At 44.9% G+C, this 18,925-nt stretch overlaps 2 protein-coding genes across 8 annotated transcripts in view; both read right to left on the bottom strand.

Annotated features, from left to right (window-relative positions):
- Positions 1 to 8,527, bottom strand: part of LOC146197539 (uncharacterized) — a 47,545-nt gene extending 39,018 nt beyond the window's left edge. Inside the window, exons 1-5 of one of the 7 annotated variants that reach the window (XM_084599437.1) lie at positions 8,163 to 8,527; positions 7,432 to 7,627; positions 6,190 to 6,264; positions 4,594 to 4,631; positions 443 to 496 (exon numbers count right to left, since the gene is read on the bottom strand). In XM_084599437.1, coding sequence (XP_084455563.1) covers positions 443 to 496; positions 4,594 to 4,631; positions 6,190 to 6,264; positions 7,432 to 7,612 — 348 coding nt within the window. In that variant the 5' untranslated portion in view covers positions 7,613 to 7,627; positions 8,163 to 8,527. Of the gene's footprint in view, positions 1 to 442; positions 497 to 4,593; positions 4,632 to 6,189; positions 6,265 to 7,431; positions 7,628 to 7,683; positions 8,076 to 8,162 lie in introns of those variants that run through there. The other 6 variants (XM_084599433.1, XM_084599430.1, XM_084599434.1 and 3 more) reach the window with 6 other exon arrangements.
- A 1,499-nt stretch (positions 8,528 to 10,026) lies between these two features.
- LOC146197538 (uncharacterized) lies at positions 10,027 to 14,905 on the bottom strand. The gene is made up of 2 exons (XM_084599429.1): positions 14,885 to 14,905; positions 10,027 to 14,287 (listed from the first exon to the last, which is right to left on the bottom strand). The coding sequence occupies exon 2, from the start codon at positions 14,257 to 14,259 to the stop codon at positions 10,084 to 10,086; it is 4,176 nt and encodes a 1,391-aa protein (XP_084455555.1). The 5' UTR covers positions 14,260 to 14,287; positions 14,885 to 14,905; the 3' UTR covers positions 10,027 to 10,083.
- Positions 14,906 to 18,925: the final 4,020 nt, after the last annotated feature.

Below are 18,925 nucleotides of genomic sequence, written 5' to 3'. Positions count from 1 at the left end.
TTCTGTGCAGAAACTTGAAGCTTTTTTTTTTTTTGTAGGAATGCAGTATATATATTTCCGTCTTTCTGAAACGAAATGCCAGTTAGTCAGCATGTGTGTTGCATTCCTTCTTTTCATTCTGACTTAACTTTCAGCACTGTTTCCAACATAACCGTGAACGAACAAACCCAATTCAACACAGATCAGTGATTCCTTTTCATCTTACTAACACTGAGCCATAGCCATTCAAATGTACCAAGGTAATAACTGTTTCATTAAGCCACATGAACTTGTTACTTTTACAGGAAATTCGAACATTTCTATTTCCAGTACACCAGCTTAGCATGAACACATAAAAATTTTCATCTCATGCTCTATGACACGAAACATCGAACAACACGTATACATGTATACTTGTGGGTGCCAGGACAAGTCAGGAAACTAGTTAAGACTCAACACTTGCCTTCAACTCCTCGAGCTCTTTCTCCAAATTCCTGATCTTGTCCCGAGCATCCGCCTGTGGAAAGACAGGCTCATTATTACTGGAATTATAATATGTTAGGCAAATGACAAATTAATGATAACATAAAAACATATTGACATTTAAGCCTCAGGTGCAGCTGTGCTTGGCTAATGCTACTATTTTTCCAACCTTGCATTCTGCCTCCCAGCAACATGGCAAATGAAGACGATGCCATCTCAATACACCCAGAAGCCTCTTAAAGTGCTCCCCTAGAACTGTGTTTACTTCAAAAGCGACACTCCACATAAGGAATCATTTTTGCCCTAAATTATTCTCATTACCAAAGATGAATATAAAAATATTAGCATTTTCTTGTATAAGCTTCAATTTTGCAACAATAGCAAAGGTAGCTCTTGTTTTTTTTGGGGGGAAAGGGACAGCAATTTAAAGTTTGAATTGTCAATGAAAGTCCTGTTTCTTATATTTGACTGGAAATAAACTTTCGATTCCAGAAAACAAGAAAAAACACCTCAGAGCCAAAAGAGCCCCAGGGTGCGTTAAAACTTTTGGCCGAACTTCACGTGCCTTAGCCTTGCTCTTGTAGTCATTATTTCTTGCAGGGTTTTAACATGTTTTCTCATCACCTCTCAAGATGTTTTGCAAAGGCAGACACCACTATGTTGACAGCGAAAGGCAGCGCTGCTCCTGGCAACAAATGCTGCTGGTATCTGTGATAAATATTAAGTCTTGTTTTATTGGCAGTGTTAAAAAAAAACATCTTAGTGAATTTTAATCAAATGAGAGACCTCTCGGTTATTGTCATGCTGGTTATCACCACTGCCCGCGGCCAAGGCAGTACCCAATCATAACGTAAGTAAGCATTTGCAAATGCTAATTACCACGAGAAAATGCCGTTTCTGTATTAAAAAATTCAGGTTTAAATTACTCTGCCATGCTCATTAGCCCCACATCCAATGCCAGGCAATTTATTATACAAAGAGTTTCCGTCCCTGAAAAAAAGAAACCTGACAGACCCTTCAACTGGTTTTATTTATGATTTGGTTTCAGTGGTTTAACATCCCAAAGTGACTCATGGATGCTGCAGTTAAGAGCTCCAAGTACTTCCGACCACCTGGGGTTCCTTAACATGCATTGACATTACACAGGCCATGGGTGCCTTGTGTTTCCCTTCCACTGAAATCCAGCCCTCAAAGCCAGGATCAAATCCAAGCTTCCTGGCTCAGTAAGCACTCCAACCAATGAGTCACCCTGGTAGAGTGTCCTTTTTAAAGGGCTGTTTCTAACAAAAGTGTTTAGAGCAAACTGCAAATGCCTAACAGCACTAAGTATTCATTTAGAAGTGCACAGTATCGACAAAACTATTTACACCGGACACCTAAACAAGTGGACAAAGTTCACAATATTACAGCATGAAAGGGCTGGATTCCACTGCAAGGCACAATGATTATGTACACTAGAGAGAACAGATGATACTGCTTCTTTTGCTCTGATGCAACATGGGCGGTAACGCTTAAGGGAGTACAGACACCCATTTTTTGGTTGGCTATTTTATTCTTTCTTATGATGCGCAAAACATTACTATGGACAAATCCCCATATATTAGCCTAAGACCTAAATAACTTACAATCATGTTTTTACAGAACCATTTCAATTTTTGTTACAGCCGAGCAATGGCTATGACCGCAAAGTTCAGTAAAGGTCACAAGAGGAAAGAAAAGGAAGGCTGCAATGTAATCACTTCGTTGTCGCCACAAGCACCATGCTGAAGCCTTTAACTAGTATTGATGTCACTGGTGCAACACACCTATGTGCACAAGAAATTTGTGCTGGGCATGGTCACAGTGCTTGTGATAAATAAACAATGCCTAGGAGGGGACGTTACCAACTAAACATTCAACTTATTTATTACGGACAAGCATTTAAAAGGATAACAAAAGGATGTTCTTTCATGTATTCTTATCGTTCAATTGTATATGGCATACCACAAAGATGCTAAAGCACTACCAACATATCACAGAATTTCTGCCCTGCTAATTCACTACAGCAAGCATCCTCCTGTAAGCAGCAAGCATGAAGTAAGCAAGAATAATAAGTAATAAGTAAGTTGAATATTTAGCCGGCAGTCCAGTGGTTCTCTACAAGAGTCATTTTTGCTGTTGGATGGTTCTTCCACTGATACACATGTTAAAGCTACCAATGAATCCTCGGCTAGAAAATCGTGGGTGGGCATTTAAAATAAAACCCATATCTGTGACACACATCTCCAGTGACAACATGTAAAATTGGAATTCCCAATGATTGTTTTCATATAATTATATTTCGTCTCGTTGCAAAGAATATTTTGTGCACAATCATCCTATCAAATTTCTTGGTTCCTTTGTGAGTAGAAGCATGCAATAGAGCTGCTTATGATAGGAAACAGCCACATAAGTGCCTGAAGTGTTTTTAATATGCAGAAATTTGGCACTGCTTGCATAAAACCTAAATACATCTATGCGTGCCATTAAAGCGAGTTCAAGGTAACGCAGTGAGGATGCGGCAGCTAGGGTGGTGCATGTTTCTGTAGATATATCCTTCCTGCACAATACCTAAGTATGCTAAGCATGAATAATGTTGAGCTAGGATTCACAGAGAAGAAAACATGGTTTTCATGACCAGCACAAGCTGAACACTGCCGGCCAAAAGGCCGACCAGTCCAAAAGAGGAGAGAGCCCCTCCCCAGCTCCACTATTTTCCTCGATTGTGAAAGCAGTCCATACAAAACATTGACATCATAGCCATTGCTCAGCCCATGAAACCAAAATCTATGAGAGAAATATCCGAGAGAAAAACTTCAGTTGTAAATTATTAAAAATTATTTAGTGGCTGTAGGCAGATATGATGCAGTGATCCCCATGCAGTACTAATGTAAAATGTATCAATAACCCTCTGTGGTTCCTTGCTGGGCCTTTTCCTATAATGCAACACGGCCTTTCTGGTTCATTGTTAGGCACCACACAACAAGCTTTACAGTGATTGAATTTCGTGCGTCTTTTTAACTATGCATTAACCACCACCTCTTAACAAATACTATTTTTCCGCATGGTTTGCTTTTGTACACTATAAAAAAGCACTTTGAATTTTTTTTTTTTTTTTTTTGCTCTGAGCACTGGCATATTTGCATTGTTGACAGCAAAGCTCAGTGGAATTCTTGCTGAGTGCTTTCAATGGCAAGAATTCGTGCACTACTAGTGAAAGCAAAAATGATTTTAGCAAAGACCATTGTGCCTTCACCAGATGATGATGATAATGAATTAAGTGCCAGCAGCGACAAAAAAGACTGCGCCGCTGCGGTGGAGACACCATCTTTGGTGCATGCGACTTGATTAGTACTATTGTGGGAGCTACGTGTTTTACTGCAAGTCCAAGAAATTATCAAGAAAGGTCATTTTTGAGGGCTTTTGAAAGTTTAGATGATCATGTTTCATTTGGACGATGACGCAGCGCACCTGCAGTACTGCCACCATGCGATCGGGCAGTTGGTGGAGAGCAAGGGCTTGCACTATGAAGCTAAGCCTGTCTGCACATATGGACTGTAAAGAATGGCTGAATAGGAGGCATCATATTATGTACAATCATCCCAGAGGAAGCAGCACAGACTGCCCCAATTTCAACGACCACAAACCAGAAGAAGGACAGGAAAGAAACGGTGTTTGCTGCACAACTTGCAGTCATAATATAGGACTGCACCCTAGAAAGTGCTTTGAGTGTGACCATAGTTGCCCAAACGTCACTGAAAGACTTGGACACGCAACAAAATGCCAAAAATAAATTTTCCATGGCTCTTCGATCTCGTTCAGCAGTTGTCTTCTTTCCAGTGCCCTAAACTGGCAAAATAGTTTTTGACCAAAACATCCACAAAATGGATATAGTTTCAGATAGAAAAAAGTTAACAAGAAAACATGCAACCGAAATTTGCTCCCCATGCTACTTTAAGTAGTGGTTGCATAGCCAGCCATCACAAGCTCATTCACTCGCTCTGCAATAATGTCCTTAACTTGCCAAGTTGTACAGCAGTTACATCAATCTGCATATCACCATAACAGCGAGACGCAAATCCTAAGATAGGAGACAAGATAATATCAGCATACCCGATCCCTTTCAGACTGGTCTCTGATAGTCTTTACAGCTGAAAAAAAAAAAAAAATGTAATATATATTATATATATATATATATATATATATATATATATAAGCAAAAGGATCACAATAGTAACACAAAAAGGACTCTGTAATTGGCTTAGAATAGTACACAGTTCAGGCACATCTAGAACCATGACAATAGTATACAGCTTTTTCGACTTTGCATCCGTAGCTTTCCTCAAGATTGTCAAAGCAAGAGAATAATGCACTTTTACACACTTTGCAATTAACAGGTAAATGCCAAAAACCTGCAATGCATGCTACATCAACTTTTGATTGCAAGCAAAGTCTCTGCGCTTAAATTTTTCACAGCATTAACCAATTTATACAGGTTCTTTAATAGCTAAAGCTAAAACAAGGTATAAAATCAGAGCCTTTCTCATTAATGATACATAGGCTTGGGCGAGTTGGTACTCCCCTTTATAAACTGCACAAAAATGAAGCATAAGGGTAGATCAACACATTTTTATAAATGCCTACATGCCTCCTTGATTAACTTTGGTTTTCTGCATGCTTCATTGAACATTAAGCCTTTAACAGCAGAGTTCTTTTCTGATTGCTCCCCACTCCCTACAGGTTTTTCTTTTTTTTTTGCTGGCTGGGCTCAGCTTTTGTACGTTAGTTCCATGAAAATTTTATGCTAGTAATACACTACCATGCTCTGCATGACATGTAGGCATTTTTTATTCCGCTTCTTTGGGTCTCATTTTATTCTTTGCAATCATAGGTGGCAGGGGCTCTTCCTTGCCATCTTCATTCAACAAGCCATTTAGCTGAGACGCTTCATCTTTGTAAACTTTCATCTGAGCCAGAATTCATGACCAGTTCCTCAATACCTTCGTCTACCAAAGCGCAGATGCACATGGCATGATGACTCACCACGGCTGCGCTGCTGCGACTACAATGAAGTGATGCGATGGTGATGGTAATAATCATGATGATGCCGATCTAGAAACATCCGATCTATCTGTTGTTTAAAATTTACACTACAAGTGCTAAGTATTTATGTCCCTTCTCCAAAGACCGCACAACTTCCCCGCTGTATTTCTTTTAATATGAGAAGTGCCAGAAGTGGCAGGGAGTGAGTTAGAGACAACACGAGAATATTCAGGAGTAGCAGGAGGTGTGTATGTGACGTCTCAGGAGTAATCTCGGAAGTGGCAGTGAAATGGTCTAACGAATAAAATCTTGATATCAAAACATGTTTTCAGCAATCTGCGTTATGATTTGAAAACATTATAATTCAAAGCAGCAATACTTAGCACTGCATGTTTGAGGCAATGGCAGCATGCATACACTCTGTTCAGTTCAGTCGTTCAGTCGTGTCTGACTCTTCGTGACCCTATGGACCATGTCACTCCATGCTTTCCGGTCTCTCACTATCTTCCTAACATCCCATAACTTCATCCGCAGTGGCTCAAGGATGCCATCTAACCATCGCGTTCGCTGCCTACCCCTTCTCCGGCGACCCTCAACTTTTCCCAACATCAAATCTTTCTCAAATCACTCAGCCAGGCAGAAATGTGCTACAGCCAATAGAATTACCATCTTCAGCCTTTTTCCTGTCTGTTGTCTCCAGTTGAAGTGTCTTCTCCAACCTGCTTTTGTGTTCATAAACGACTGCAAATCAAAAATGCAAAACACAACCGGTATCAGGAAATATCTCTTGATAATTTACGAGGCTGTAACACTGAAGAACAATAAATAGTCATTGCAAAAATATTGACAACTTTACACTGTAACCACTAAAACACCATTTGTACAGAGGGCAAAGTGCTTCTAGAATGCCTAAGCTATGTGTTCTCAATGTTTTCCAAACTCAACATGCGGTACCTAGAGAACCTTTGGCTCAAAACGCCTAGATAAAAACATGTTCAATTAAACTCATGGGATTACATTGCCATTCCTTGCCTTTCTTTTTTTAGGTGTGGTTTTTTAACCTCTATCGAATTCTGGAGCACACAGCTCGAAAGTTTTAAACAAGTGTTTTGTCCTCTGTGCAGTGAGTGCATCCACTTACAGATAACACCTGTCTCCATCCTGGCATCACATCGCATGCATCAACGCACTTCAGTTATCAAATGAATTGAAACCATGCAAAACGGTATTTGAAACTAAGGTAAACAAGATATTTGAAGTGCACCCTGAGAAACAAAAAATACAAAAAAAATATCGTAAACAATGCCCTCCAAGATGGCACAAGTGCACTTGTCTTTTATTAGCAGTTTAGGTAACAAACACTCTGAAAGAAATTTTCAACGTAGGTAACATGGCTGTAGCTGTCAGTGACCGCTGAAGCAAAATGCATAAAGCTACAATGCAATATTCTATCAGATGAGATCACAGAAATAAGATTTTGTGCACCTTTACTCTAGTCATGTCCTGAATTCGAAGTAGTAATGATTGCTCCAAAGACAATAAGTCTGAAGCAGGCTAATCACAAAATATACTTTGGGCTAAAGTAGTAGCTCACATGCGCCAAATCAACGTATATGACTGTGATAAAAAGGAAAAAAAAAAGAACACTGAAAAATATCTTCGTAATAAATGCAGGATACCAGAACCAATATTTTTCTCTTCACACCAATAAACAGCTATGCCGGTTTAACACGAATACCGCCAACGAAATGATTAGCTGAATAAACCATGCTTTCGTTCAGCTGATAATGCATAACGCATTTGCGAACAAGCACTGCCAAAGCAGGAAAGAACACCACCGACTGATTTCAGAAAAAGCCGAGTCAGCCGACTCAAACGCGAAAAGAACCAAACAGCATTAATATCCACCTTGCAGTTGAGCAGAGAGCGAGTCCCGCTGCTGTTGGCATTTGTCGTTCGATTCCTGCGAGTCCTTTAACTTGGTGTGCGTGGAAGACAGGAGGAACACCGTAAACATCATGCAGCAGCCTAAAAGCACGTACAAAAATGTACGGACTTTCGAATTCCTCATGATGACGGCCGTGTTCATGTCGCCCGAATTTCACTGCAGCAAGGCAGAAACAAAAATGAGAAAATGCGGCAAAGGGAACTAAGCACTACGTTACAAAGCACGTCGCCGACAAAGGTTGCATCCCTTCGAAGCAGCGAGTGTTCTAAAATGGCCAGTCGACTTTTTCGAAACCACACTGGCGCGTGACCACGAGCTGCAACGCGGAATACGCCGATTCCACAAGCACTTGCTATGCTGAAGAACGAAAACGCTGCGCACGCATCCGTTCCCTGCAGTCGACGGTCAAGCAATGGCACTGCTTAGCTCTGAAGACACGGCACACTTTTCATATGCAGGACGGCGGACGCCAGCGAAACAAGGTTTAAAAACAACGCGAAGAAACACGGCGCACACGAAACTAAGTTGTTTTGCAAGAGAACAATAGCTAAAAAAAAAAAACCGAAACTAAGCTTAATCGAAAGGTGTAACCGCTGCCGACAACCAACAATACATGCTGACGACAGAACGCGGTAGGCGTGTGTTTAGGCATGACAGCAGCAGCGCCAACGAAAGTACGGCACAGAGTTACCATTTCAGAGGCGACCGCTTGCACTCCGTAACAGTCTGCATCATTTAAAACTAGCAGCGAAACAGCTGACAGCTTTCGTAGGCGCGAGATGCCCATCAGTTACAAGCATGCTACTCCAACGCTACTTTTACATCAGACACAACACAAACCAACGTAAACATTTGCGACGTGGACGACCCAGTGGTGCATGCCGGGAGATCAGGACCAGTAAATCTCGGTATGGGTCAAGCACGGCGCCACGACGTTGCATCGCTTTGCCCGCAGTAGTCAAACCAGTTGACAGGCTGCAAGTTGTATTTTGTTTCGAGGACTTTCCATAGACCGCAAAGCTGTCACGTCTGACCGCAGTCGCACAGTTTGTAGCTCCTCTGAGCGCGGTAATTCGCCTTCCGGACCTTGTCGTTTCCACGACAATGCGAGTTGGCCGCGCCAGTTGCAGCTGCGAAAAAAAAGTTCGCTTCTGACGCAACAAATGACATTGATGACAAGCGACGAAGTGATGTTACCCACGTATAGCTAACTTCCTGCGCACCGCATAGAACACTTGCCATTGTATCACAATATCGCAGGTGCACCGTAAGCATGTAGCCAGACAAAATTAAGCAGCTTGTTTGTAATTGACCGCTTAGCCAATGTTGCTGATTACTTAAAAGAATTGCAATAAGAATTTACCGTAATCTCTAAATACGTTTTATACATTTATGCAGTAATCATTTGCTGCTAACCGCGTGATTTCAGACACGTCGCATTTGAAGAAACCCTTATCATAGCTGCCGTTAAGTTTGCAACAGACAGCGTGAAATTAGCTTCAACCACGACAAACTTTCTAACCTGTGGCTCATGTGCTTGTATACATTACCACTGCGAGTCAGGCATGTGTAACCCTAATAAGCGCCGCGCTAGTTGTCTTGAGGCAACTTACTCTCATCGCAGCTGAAGTTGGCAGGAAAGCCATCTCATCAGGAGGCAGAAAAATGTCAAGGTCATTGGAAAGCACAACCTACTGTATAATGTTGGAAAGGGTAGCCAGAGTCAGCATTAGGAGAGACAAATGCGTTTATTGTATATACGTCACAAAATAATCGCGTTCAGTTATCCGAACAGCATTCCAAGTGGCGGCCTGGCATAAAATTTCGATTTCGGCACTATACTACCTCTTTATTTTCTGTAAACTACAATAAGACTTTGTCAAGGCACATTCGAAGGTAGTCAATGCAACAGTGTGTATGATTCAACTGTACATTATGAGCATTCTACTAGAAGATACACAGTATTTGCAGTTAATGGCAAGGCACTGATACAGCTCTTTACTGGTGAATACTGTTCACTGTTAAATTTACACTCTGCAAGTAATAAACAATAATCTCTCACAAGCAACAATAAGGCACATGATTACAATATAATTCTGCCAAACATGTTAATTACTGTTTATAGCAGGACCTATGGACATCATTTTCAATATTAAATAGAAATGTTATAAGGTAATTATCTGGATGCACAATAGTGAAACATTAAACATAAATAAAAATGCTTCTATTTACAAGCACTTCACGGCAAATACAAAAAGGCCCATCACAGCTTGCAGCCAAGCATAAGCGGACAACTTTTCTTCACTTAATCCATCTTATAAATTTTCTGAGATACATATTTTGGAAGGCACACCACAGTTTGAGCAGCCCAACAACATTTTAACACATAAGGCACACAACTGCCAAGTCTTGGCTTCTAAAAGGTGTCCTTGAGCACAAGATTGCCTTGCTTCAAATAACAGATCTCATGACACACTTTGGTGAGGTATTGCTCGAACATACAAGGGCAAGGCAAAACGTGGTCACACAAATATACAGCCACAAATCTTGATTAAAAAAAAAAATAAAAAAAAAAAAAACGCTTGAGCACAACTCAGTCTGCTTTAGCACAATTATTGCTTGTCCCGGGTTGCAGTCCTTACTGCCCTGCCAGAGAGTCTGCGCACTCCACGGCGTGCTTTGTCTTTGGGAGATGGCCTGCCAGCACCATCGTTTCCTGGGCTCTTCCTGCTGGCCCCACCTTTCTTGTTTGCAGATGCCACCTTTGTCTCAGCTGCAGGGCTACATTTAGAAGGCACCGTCTCAACAACAGGGCTTATAGCCTCTTTTGCAGCCTCTTCTGCATTTGCATCCTCGCCTTCCATGTCATCTTCATCAGGGAGACTGTCCAGCTCAGCTAGAGATACTGCTGCATAGTTGTGCTCTTCTGTCTTCTGCTCCTCCTGATCTGCGCTGCTCTCAACACCATCACTGCCTCGCATACCAAGAATTTCGTCAAAACGCTGATCTTCGTCTGTCTTTGCAGCAGGAACCGAAGTTGGAGAGTGAGTTCCATCAAGTCGTCCTGCAGCATCAAAGGCACGCCCGGCTTCGTCCACTGAAGACATCTCCATGTCATGAGCCCTAGTCATATCAGAAATATCTGCCTTCTCCTCCTTCACTGATGGTTCATCCGTCTGGAGCTTATGAGAAAGACGGTGCTGCAGCATCTTGACATAAGAAAGGAAAATCTTGTGGCACACCGGGCACGAGAAGGTCATAAAATTAGGTGAGGAATGGTTAGCTCCACCGGGTTGATCTTTGACTGCGGCTGCTTGGGCCCCAATGAGTTCAACCTGCTTCGATTGGTTGCGCAGCAAGTTGATGACTGAATTCTCAATGCGACCTTTGAAAGACATAGTGATTGTGGAAGGGCCATCAGCTCTGTCCACAAGAGAACGAGAATCATCTGAGCCAGATGCCTTGGCGTTCGATGATTCATTACCTTCCCCATTTTGCTTGGCCTTTTTTTTCTTTAGCAGGCACACCTCACGGAGATGCTTTCGGTAGTTGGAAAGGTAGGCAAATGAGTGAAGGCAGTATGGGCAGGTGTGCTCCTGCGTGTGGGGCTTAATATCTGGCTTGCATTCAATGTCACCAGCATCAGGGCAGGCATCCCCTGCCTGTTCTTTCCCTTTGGGCTTGCGAAGTAGTGTAGCCACAGCTTTACTTTCACGCTCTTTTGTCTGCTGCCTGTTTAGTGGCTGAGAGTTGGCACAGCTACTGGAAGACCAAGATGTTTCCCCCGTGCTGGTGCATGCTGCCCGCTCCATGCTCGAAGCATTTGCAAGAAGCTCAAGGCCGCTAGTATCTGCATCTTCAGGGAAGCGTAGTGAACTCAACAAAGAGAGGCCCGTAGTTTCTGGCAGTTCCTGCTTAACCTCAACATCGTCATGCGCAGGTGATGTGTGGAGTTGGGTTTCATTCGAGGAACCTTCTTTCTTAGAAACCTTTCCACCCTTACGTCTTTTTATGACCCTTTGTCCAGCTACTTTCTTGTTGGGGCATATATCCCTTAGATGTTTTTTCAAGCTGGCAAGATATGTGAAACTTCGCTTGCAGGTGCTGCAGGTGTGAGAATTGACAAGTGCAGAAGAAGACACACTGCCCGTTCCACTGGCTGCAGCAGTCTTGCTTCTCAGAACCCTCCTGCCTTCACTAAATACAGGAGATGGCACTTGCTCACTCTCAGCAAACTCAGATTGGTCACTTTCACCTCTGATTTCATCACATATCTCCTCTCTAGAAGGTGGAGTAACCTCTTCTTTTATATCAGGCACACTGGTAGGCATGTCATCAGTCTTTTCAGTAATAGATGGAGCCTCAGCTTTGTCATCATTGATTGCACTATCAATTAATTCATTGGGACTAGATTTTTGTACACTATCAGAGCCCGACAAAACAGCCATATCCACATCCTGTGGTTTTTCTATGTCTGCATCCATAGAGTCAGCTAGAGCATCAAGCGCAATCATCTCGTGCTTTTCTGTGCTCTCCGTCACAGTTTCAAAGTCATGCACGCTTTTAGCTGGCTCTGGATTTTCATCTTGCTCAATTGTGATTTGCTCCTCAGGAGGCTTGTCTTCTACAATCACCAAATCTGGAAGAGATTCTGTCGGGCTCTTTACAGGATGCATTTTCAAATCGAGGGCTTTCTCTTCGGTTTGTGGTAAACGAGTGCTACTCTTAGCACGTTTAGCTTCTGCCGAAGGGCTCTCGACAATGTGTGACCTCTTCTTAGCCCTAAAGTGGCTGTCCCTACTAGACATGCCAAGCTGTCGAGCTGAGCAGCCAAGGCGGCTGTGAACACTGTAGCCCCTAGTCAGCTGCTTCTGGAAGTCCGAGTTTGAACCGCAGTCAAGGATGTGCTGATGGAGGTCAAGACGAGAATTGAAGCTTGAGCTGCACTTGGTGCAGACAAGCTTCTCCTGGAGTGGCACTGGCTCAGCCCTCGGCACAGACGTAGTGTGTTGCAAAAACCCAACAGGACTTGTGAATGTCCAGCACAGCTCCGGAGGTACTTCATTTTCTCCTTCTATTTCCACGTGAGTGCAGACCACATTTGGGTGATTGTTTATTTTGTGTTCCTCAATGGCCTTCTTCGAACTAAATTTTTCAGCACAGACTGAGCATATGAAGGTTGTGGGGATGCTGCGCCCTATCACATTTTCTCCAATCTTCTGTGGCCTGGAATTAGCAACACCATTGTTCCTGTGAGGCCAGCCACGGTCTGGCTGTGAGCCTCCCAGAAAGATACACTCTGTTTCTTCACTGTTATCTGAGCCATCATTAGACACTGTGTTGCTGCCAGATGGAAGACGGTTCGAGTAGATCTGCATCATTTGAGTAATGTCAAACGCGGCAGGAAAGTTGTGGATGCTGTATTGGACGGCCACCTTCTGACTTTTTTCCTCAGGAAAGGCACATTCGTCTTGCTTTATCTTGAGCTGCGGTGACTTGCCGTCCAGGTAGTACAGCAGGTTTTCAGAGATGCGATGAGCAATAGTCATGTAGAATTCCTCCTCAGACAACTCCTTCGCAGTTGGCTTACTTGCGCGAGAACGAACAGCTATTGGCTCTTTTCGTGGCTGCAGTGAGCGTGTTCTCCTGTCCTGCTGTGCTGCATGGGCGGCTTTCTTGTGCTGGCGCAAGCTAATAAATGTTTGAAACCTGCGCTTGCAAATGCTACACAGGTACTTGTTTTCAGACTCAAAGTCCTTCACGCGCTTTCTCCGGAACACAGCACGTGCATCTGGCAGCTTGCATCTTTTTGGCGTCGAACTCTCAGGGGCTGCTCTGTGTGTTGCCTTATGTTTCTTCAACTGCTCTTCCTCAAGAAAAAACTTGGAACACGACTCACATGGGTAGTAGTGCTCAGGGTGATGCTTCCTGAGATGCTTCTGAAGGTGCACACCATGCACAAAGGAAGCTGCACAAAACGAGCAGGGAAATGGCAAATCTGAGCTCTCATGGGTCTTTTCGTGGCGCCGCTGGTTGGCCTGTGTTGGAAAGCTCTTGTCACAGTGCTTGCAGAAAAACTGCTTTTCTCCCGAGTGGACGGACTGGTGACGAACAAGATTTTGCCGATGGGAGAAGGTCATTTCACAGTGACCACAGCTGAAGCCTTTCTGGCTATTGTCATCTGCATGGCTGCTCACGTGCACCTTCAACTCATCCCTCAGGTCAAACAGTGTAGAACACAGGTGGCAACGATATAACCCTAAAAACTTGGACTCTCCTGAAGCAGCTTCCAGCAAAGAATCGCTTTCTTCGCGTAGCTGGCGCACTAGATTGAGATTGATGTTGCAGTTTGTGATATCGGCTTCTGACAGGTACTTGTAGTTGACGTGTGTCCTGAGAAAGTGTCTTTTGAGGCTGAAAGCATGCTGATAGGTTCCTGTGCAAACATCACACTTAAACTGCTTCTTTCCCTGTCGTGCATTCACAATGTGGAAGCTCTGAACCTGGAACTGGAACTCACCATCACGTATTTCACTCTGAGGCTCATGCACCCGCTCATCATCAACATCTGTGTTATCTTCTGTGTTTGAATTGTCCTGGAAGGTTTCACCCGTTTCATCACCGAGCTTAGGAGAGCCCCCACTGCTCGTAGAGCCCAAGGACTGTTCAGTAGCTTCATCACTGTCACTGCAGTGGGCAGATCCACTTTCTTGCTGTGGGTCATCCACATCTTCTTCTTCCTCATGAGCCATACTTATGGGTTGCAGTTGACGCTCTATGTCTTCCATTGCAAGGTCTGCTTCATCACCAAACAACCTGCGCAACGAACAACAAATAATCAGTTCATTGCGCACTGCTACTGTGCTAACACGTACATATCGTGGTTTAAAAGAAAAAAGAAAAAAAAAAAAGAAAGAAACGGCGCTATTAAGGCGCGCACTACGCTGGACGTGAACTAAAGGGTGAAACGGCTCACACGAAGGTATGATCGCGGCAGCGGCAAACGCTATTACGTCGACCCTACGCCGTATACGACGACAGCTTTAAATCAAACGCTTCTCACAGCACTATTCCCAGTTGAAGTAAACAGCGCAAACAAATTTCGCCGATAAAGTTCCGCATCAAAGCAGCATATGATAACATGGCCGCGCGGAGCAGGAAACCCAGGCGGCAACGCCGAAAGCTGTCTCGGCAGCCGGAGAAACAGCACGGGGCATTCATCTCAACATTCACGCCACGTGCCTGTACTCCTGGCAGCAAGGCTTCTTACAGCGACGCAGCGCGAAGCAGCACACGGGAAAGAGCAGAGCTGTGCAGACGCCTTCTCCTTTATCAGCAATTGAATCACCGACTAGACTGCAGCAGCACGCAAAAATGGTTGCTAGACCAGCACTAGACGTTACCAAACATTACCTGCGCGTTCCTACTCCAAAAGGATCGCCTGCTCACACGTTGTAGTACAGCTGGAGATGTCGGCTTCGTACACAGCGCGAACGATCGCAGTTCGTAAATTACCCTACTTACGATAAGTCACGTAGGCATTTCCAAAGGCTGTCGCGAGTACAATGCTCATGCGTCTCGTCTACAATTATTTCAGCTCGTATACAATGACGACTGTGAAGCAGAAGCAGTCTACACGCTTCGAAACAAGTCGTCCACAGCGGCCTAGAGCAGCGCGAACGTACTTATCCACCGACACGTTCTCGTTCCAAAATCGGCCATTATAGTGAGACGGGCAGTTTCCTTTAGAACCGCGACCCGAGGCTTGCTTTAACTGGCCGGTTCGCGCAGACGAACATAGCCTGTGCATACGCTTTAGAGTAGGGAAATAACACACTCCACGAGCTCGGTCCAGTCGTCGGCAAAATCAGCGCACACCGATGGTCAGAAACAGACGTGCCACTTGTTGCAGAGGAAAAGCAGTAACGGCGAGTTGGGCTTCACGGCATCACCTTTCGAATGATCACTCACCATGGCACTTGAGAGATGCGCTGAAAAACACCTCCAGTCCCGCTTCACAACCTTTGCATCACATTCTCGCCGCTTTCGCCGTGTCTCATGTACATATCCAGATGTCGGAAATGTCGATTTCGGACAAAACAACCCGTTTCCGAAGCGGGACAAGCCTGAACTCGAAGCGTTCCAACACATACGACGGGAGAAGCGAAATCCCGTCATCCAATGAGATGGCTCGGTCCACATGCCGGACCGGGTCCATTGCCAGCGCACGGGGTGGGGAAGGAGCCTCTGGGAGCTTGCTCGCTTGCTCCACTGCGCGGCCATCTCCTCTCAGCTTGCAGCAACTTTGCGGCGGCGGCGCGCGCGCTAGTCCGCGCTAGCGGGCGGCCCGCCACCGCCTGAAACCGGGCTAAAAGGAAATCATTTCGGCCGCGAATAAGAGCCGATGTGCAGCCTAGATTCCGCGGCGGCGGCGGCAACCTTGCCTTTTCGCGCCTGCGGTGGGAGTCGCGCACGGTGTGCGCCATGGTGCGCATACGATAGCTGCATGCTGCCACCGTTTTGCACACCTCGCGCGAACAGCTGCGGCAACCGAGGTGTCTGCCCCTGCGGCCCTTTCGGCCTCTCATCGCCGCCCATTTTGCGCGCGTTTCTCGCTTGTGCATGAGCGCTGTTAGATAACGCTTTTACGATCTCTACGGCCGAAAACAGGCGTACGCTTCGGAACTGGACATTTGACATTCGACCGATCCTGTACAAATCCAAATCTTGATCTTGTAAGAGACGCGCGTGACTTGGCAAATTGCTTCCCGATATATATATATATTAATTCTGAGAGGCAGGTATATACGAACAAGTGAATGATCGACGGCGGTCTTCCTTGTTTCTTCACACTCCTATCAGCGCAGAGTGTAGCAGACTCAAGTGCCGGGCGTTTACGGTAACAATTAAACGCCGACGACCCATTCATAAAAAAATAAAAGGTGTGCGTGCAACGAGTGCGTTTGCTACGAGAGGAGACTGGGCTTGGTTTATCATCACTGTCCGTCACCGTATACGTATACTATGGGGGCAGGCGGCACATACTCCACAATGGCATCCGCGCTGCTGCGTGTGTACGCGAGCAACAACCCTCGCTTCGGTTGCCGTTGTGGACACGCTCTACTATGCACGCCGGCGACCGGATCGCGTGACGTCATGCCTCGTGCGCCGCGAGACGTAAGTACGTGCGGGCCTCGAGAGCCCAAACGCCAAGAGGTGCGGAATACCGTTTCTGCAAGCCTTTCTTTGGGCGTAGAATAAGAAATATAAAGTCAATAAAGCTCGAATCACTAGGCCCAGGAATTAAAAGTCGATGTTGCACGCGCAGCCACCGCAGACACGAGAGTCGACCGCCATGCTTCCCTTTGTGGAGAAAAAAGAATATAGTAATAAAACAGTGATGCCCCGCGTGGACGATTGTGCCCTGCGGTTTCCGAGGGCCTCGCAAAACCGATAAGAGCGCGGTATCGCGTCTCAAACAAAGGGCGGGATATCTACTCGGCCTTCCCCCGTTTCTTCTCCTATAAATGCAGCCATGAGTATCAGGCTTTCGCGTAAAACAACGCTGTGGCGCAGTTAAGTGCCACTGAACTGTCCTGTCAATTTTCTCTTACCTTTTATCATATTACTAATCGATCTTTTGATTGGGGAACCGAGGATTCCCATATTCAACAGAAAAGAGGCAAGAAAAGCCCTTCGCAGAGCGAATTCCGAAGTGAAATTATAGATAGCAAATGCGTAATAGTTAATAAATAGGAAACAGGTCTTGTTAGGAAGAACTCGCTTCATTTGTAGCTTCTAATTTCAGGCATGTGTTGGAAGCAAAAACTTCAGTGCGCAGGACCCACTGAAGCCAGCGTGATGAAAGTTGCATATGGTCCCTGTCAGAAGCAAATAAATAGCGCAGCGCTCGTTCGCTCTTTCCACTGAAAAGCCGTCGCCGTATCCTAACTCGAGAGTAAAAATAGGAAGCGAAATGTTATGACATCACCCTTAACGATGCACAATGAACGGTTGCGTCACAATTTTGATACCAAATCATTTGCGCATTTTTCCGACTCGTCCTTGGCGGAATTCTAACCGATGACATACAGAGCGCCGCGCAGGTATCCCGTAGCACCTTCCTCTCGGCTAAACCGTTTAATCCGTACATAGAGCTCATAAGCTAAGCTACACAGAAGAGGAATCTCCCAGTCGAAAAAAAAATTGCAACCAGTTGAGTTTTCCAACTGATCCAATTGGAGTCAATAGGTCAGAAGGAAATCCAAATGAATTTTCGAATTTCTATTGGCCGCTCGAATACCTACTGGCGTCGTATAAATTCGAAATTGATTTCCAAGTATATTTTGTTCTCCCATTTGGAGTTTCAGTTCCAATGGACAATATCTTTCACATTCCATTTGATCGACTTTACAATTGGGATTTGTATTCTTAAGGGTGAGTCTCTCAAATCCCAACTGATTTTGATTTATTTTTTCTATAGGTCGCTGTGCCATACTCCAAATCACTTTCACATGGAATTTATTTTCTTAGGATTGCAATTGGAAATTTTCCAATTGTGTGTGTGTGTGTGGGGGGGGGGGGGGGGGGGTCCCTCGCAAGCACATCAGACGCGAAGGCTGGCCGGAATGAACAAGCTGAGAAAGCGAGCTCGAGTGAAGCGAGCGCGAGCGTCGGGAAATGCAGACTCAAGACTCAATGATCGAGTGCAAGCTCTGGCTTTCTCTTCAGCAGCCACATCATGTATGCGGATTTTCTAGAGAGGTGCGTTGCATCTACGGGCCAAAATATTAACTGTGGATGTCGCATGCAAGTAATATGCGCGTTAGTTCTCCTGACACATGCTAAAGATTGGCACGTGAACGTTGTTTGGCATTACATCATTTCTATGAATGATATGAGAGAGCAGTGATTAATCCTGTTGGTTGGTTGGTTCACAGGAAGGGAAAGGCGCAGTAACTGTCACACTTGCTCTGTGGACACCTGAACCGCGCCGTAAAGGAAGGGAGGAAGGTGGGAGTGAAAGTGGAAAGAGAGAGAGGGGAGCCGTAGTGGAGGGCTACGGAGTAATTTCGACCACCTGGGGATCTTTAACGTGCGCTGACATCGCACAGCACACGGACGCCACTTCGTTTCGCCTCCATCGAAACGCAGCCGCCGAGGTCGGGTTCGAACCCGGGAACTCCGGCACAGTAGTCGGGCGTCTTACCACTGCGCCACCCCGGCGGGGCTTAATCCTGTTCGCCCTGGAAGTATGTTCAGATTACGGAGTCAGTGAGATCTGCAAGTAACTGCATGGTGTTCTAATTTAATTTATATTCTTATGTAAAAGGTGTCCGGACCTATGACCAGGTAACAGTATATGCATACCGTACACGTTTTCATTATTTGTTAACTATGTTAAAACGTTATCTCAAAACACAATTCGTGGTTGCACTTTTTGTGCGTCGCAAA

This window comes from Amblyomma maculatum, chromosome 3, assembly GCF_055883805.1.
Source record: "Amblyomma maculatum isolate TAMU_Amacu chromosome 3, ASM5588380v1, whole genome shotgun sequence".
In the NCBI taxonomy this organism is placed as follows: Eukaryota; Metazoa; Arthropoda; class Arachnida; order Ixodida; family Ixodidae; genus Amblyomma; species Amblyomma maculatum.
The sequence above is the reverse complement of the archived record's forward strand: the minus strand, read 5'-3'. Positions and strand labels throughout refer to the sequence as shown.

What these genes read in the sequence shown, in the direction of transcription:
- LOC146197538 (XM_084599429.1), bottom strand. Translation starts at nt 14,259, where the DNA reads ATGGAAGACATAGAGCGTCAACTGCAACCCATAAGTATGGCTCATGAG.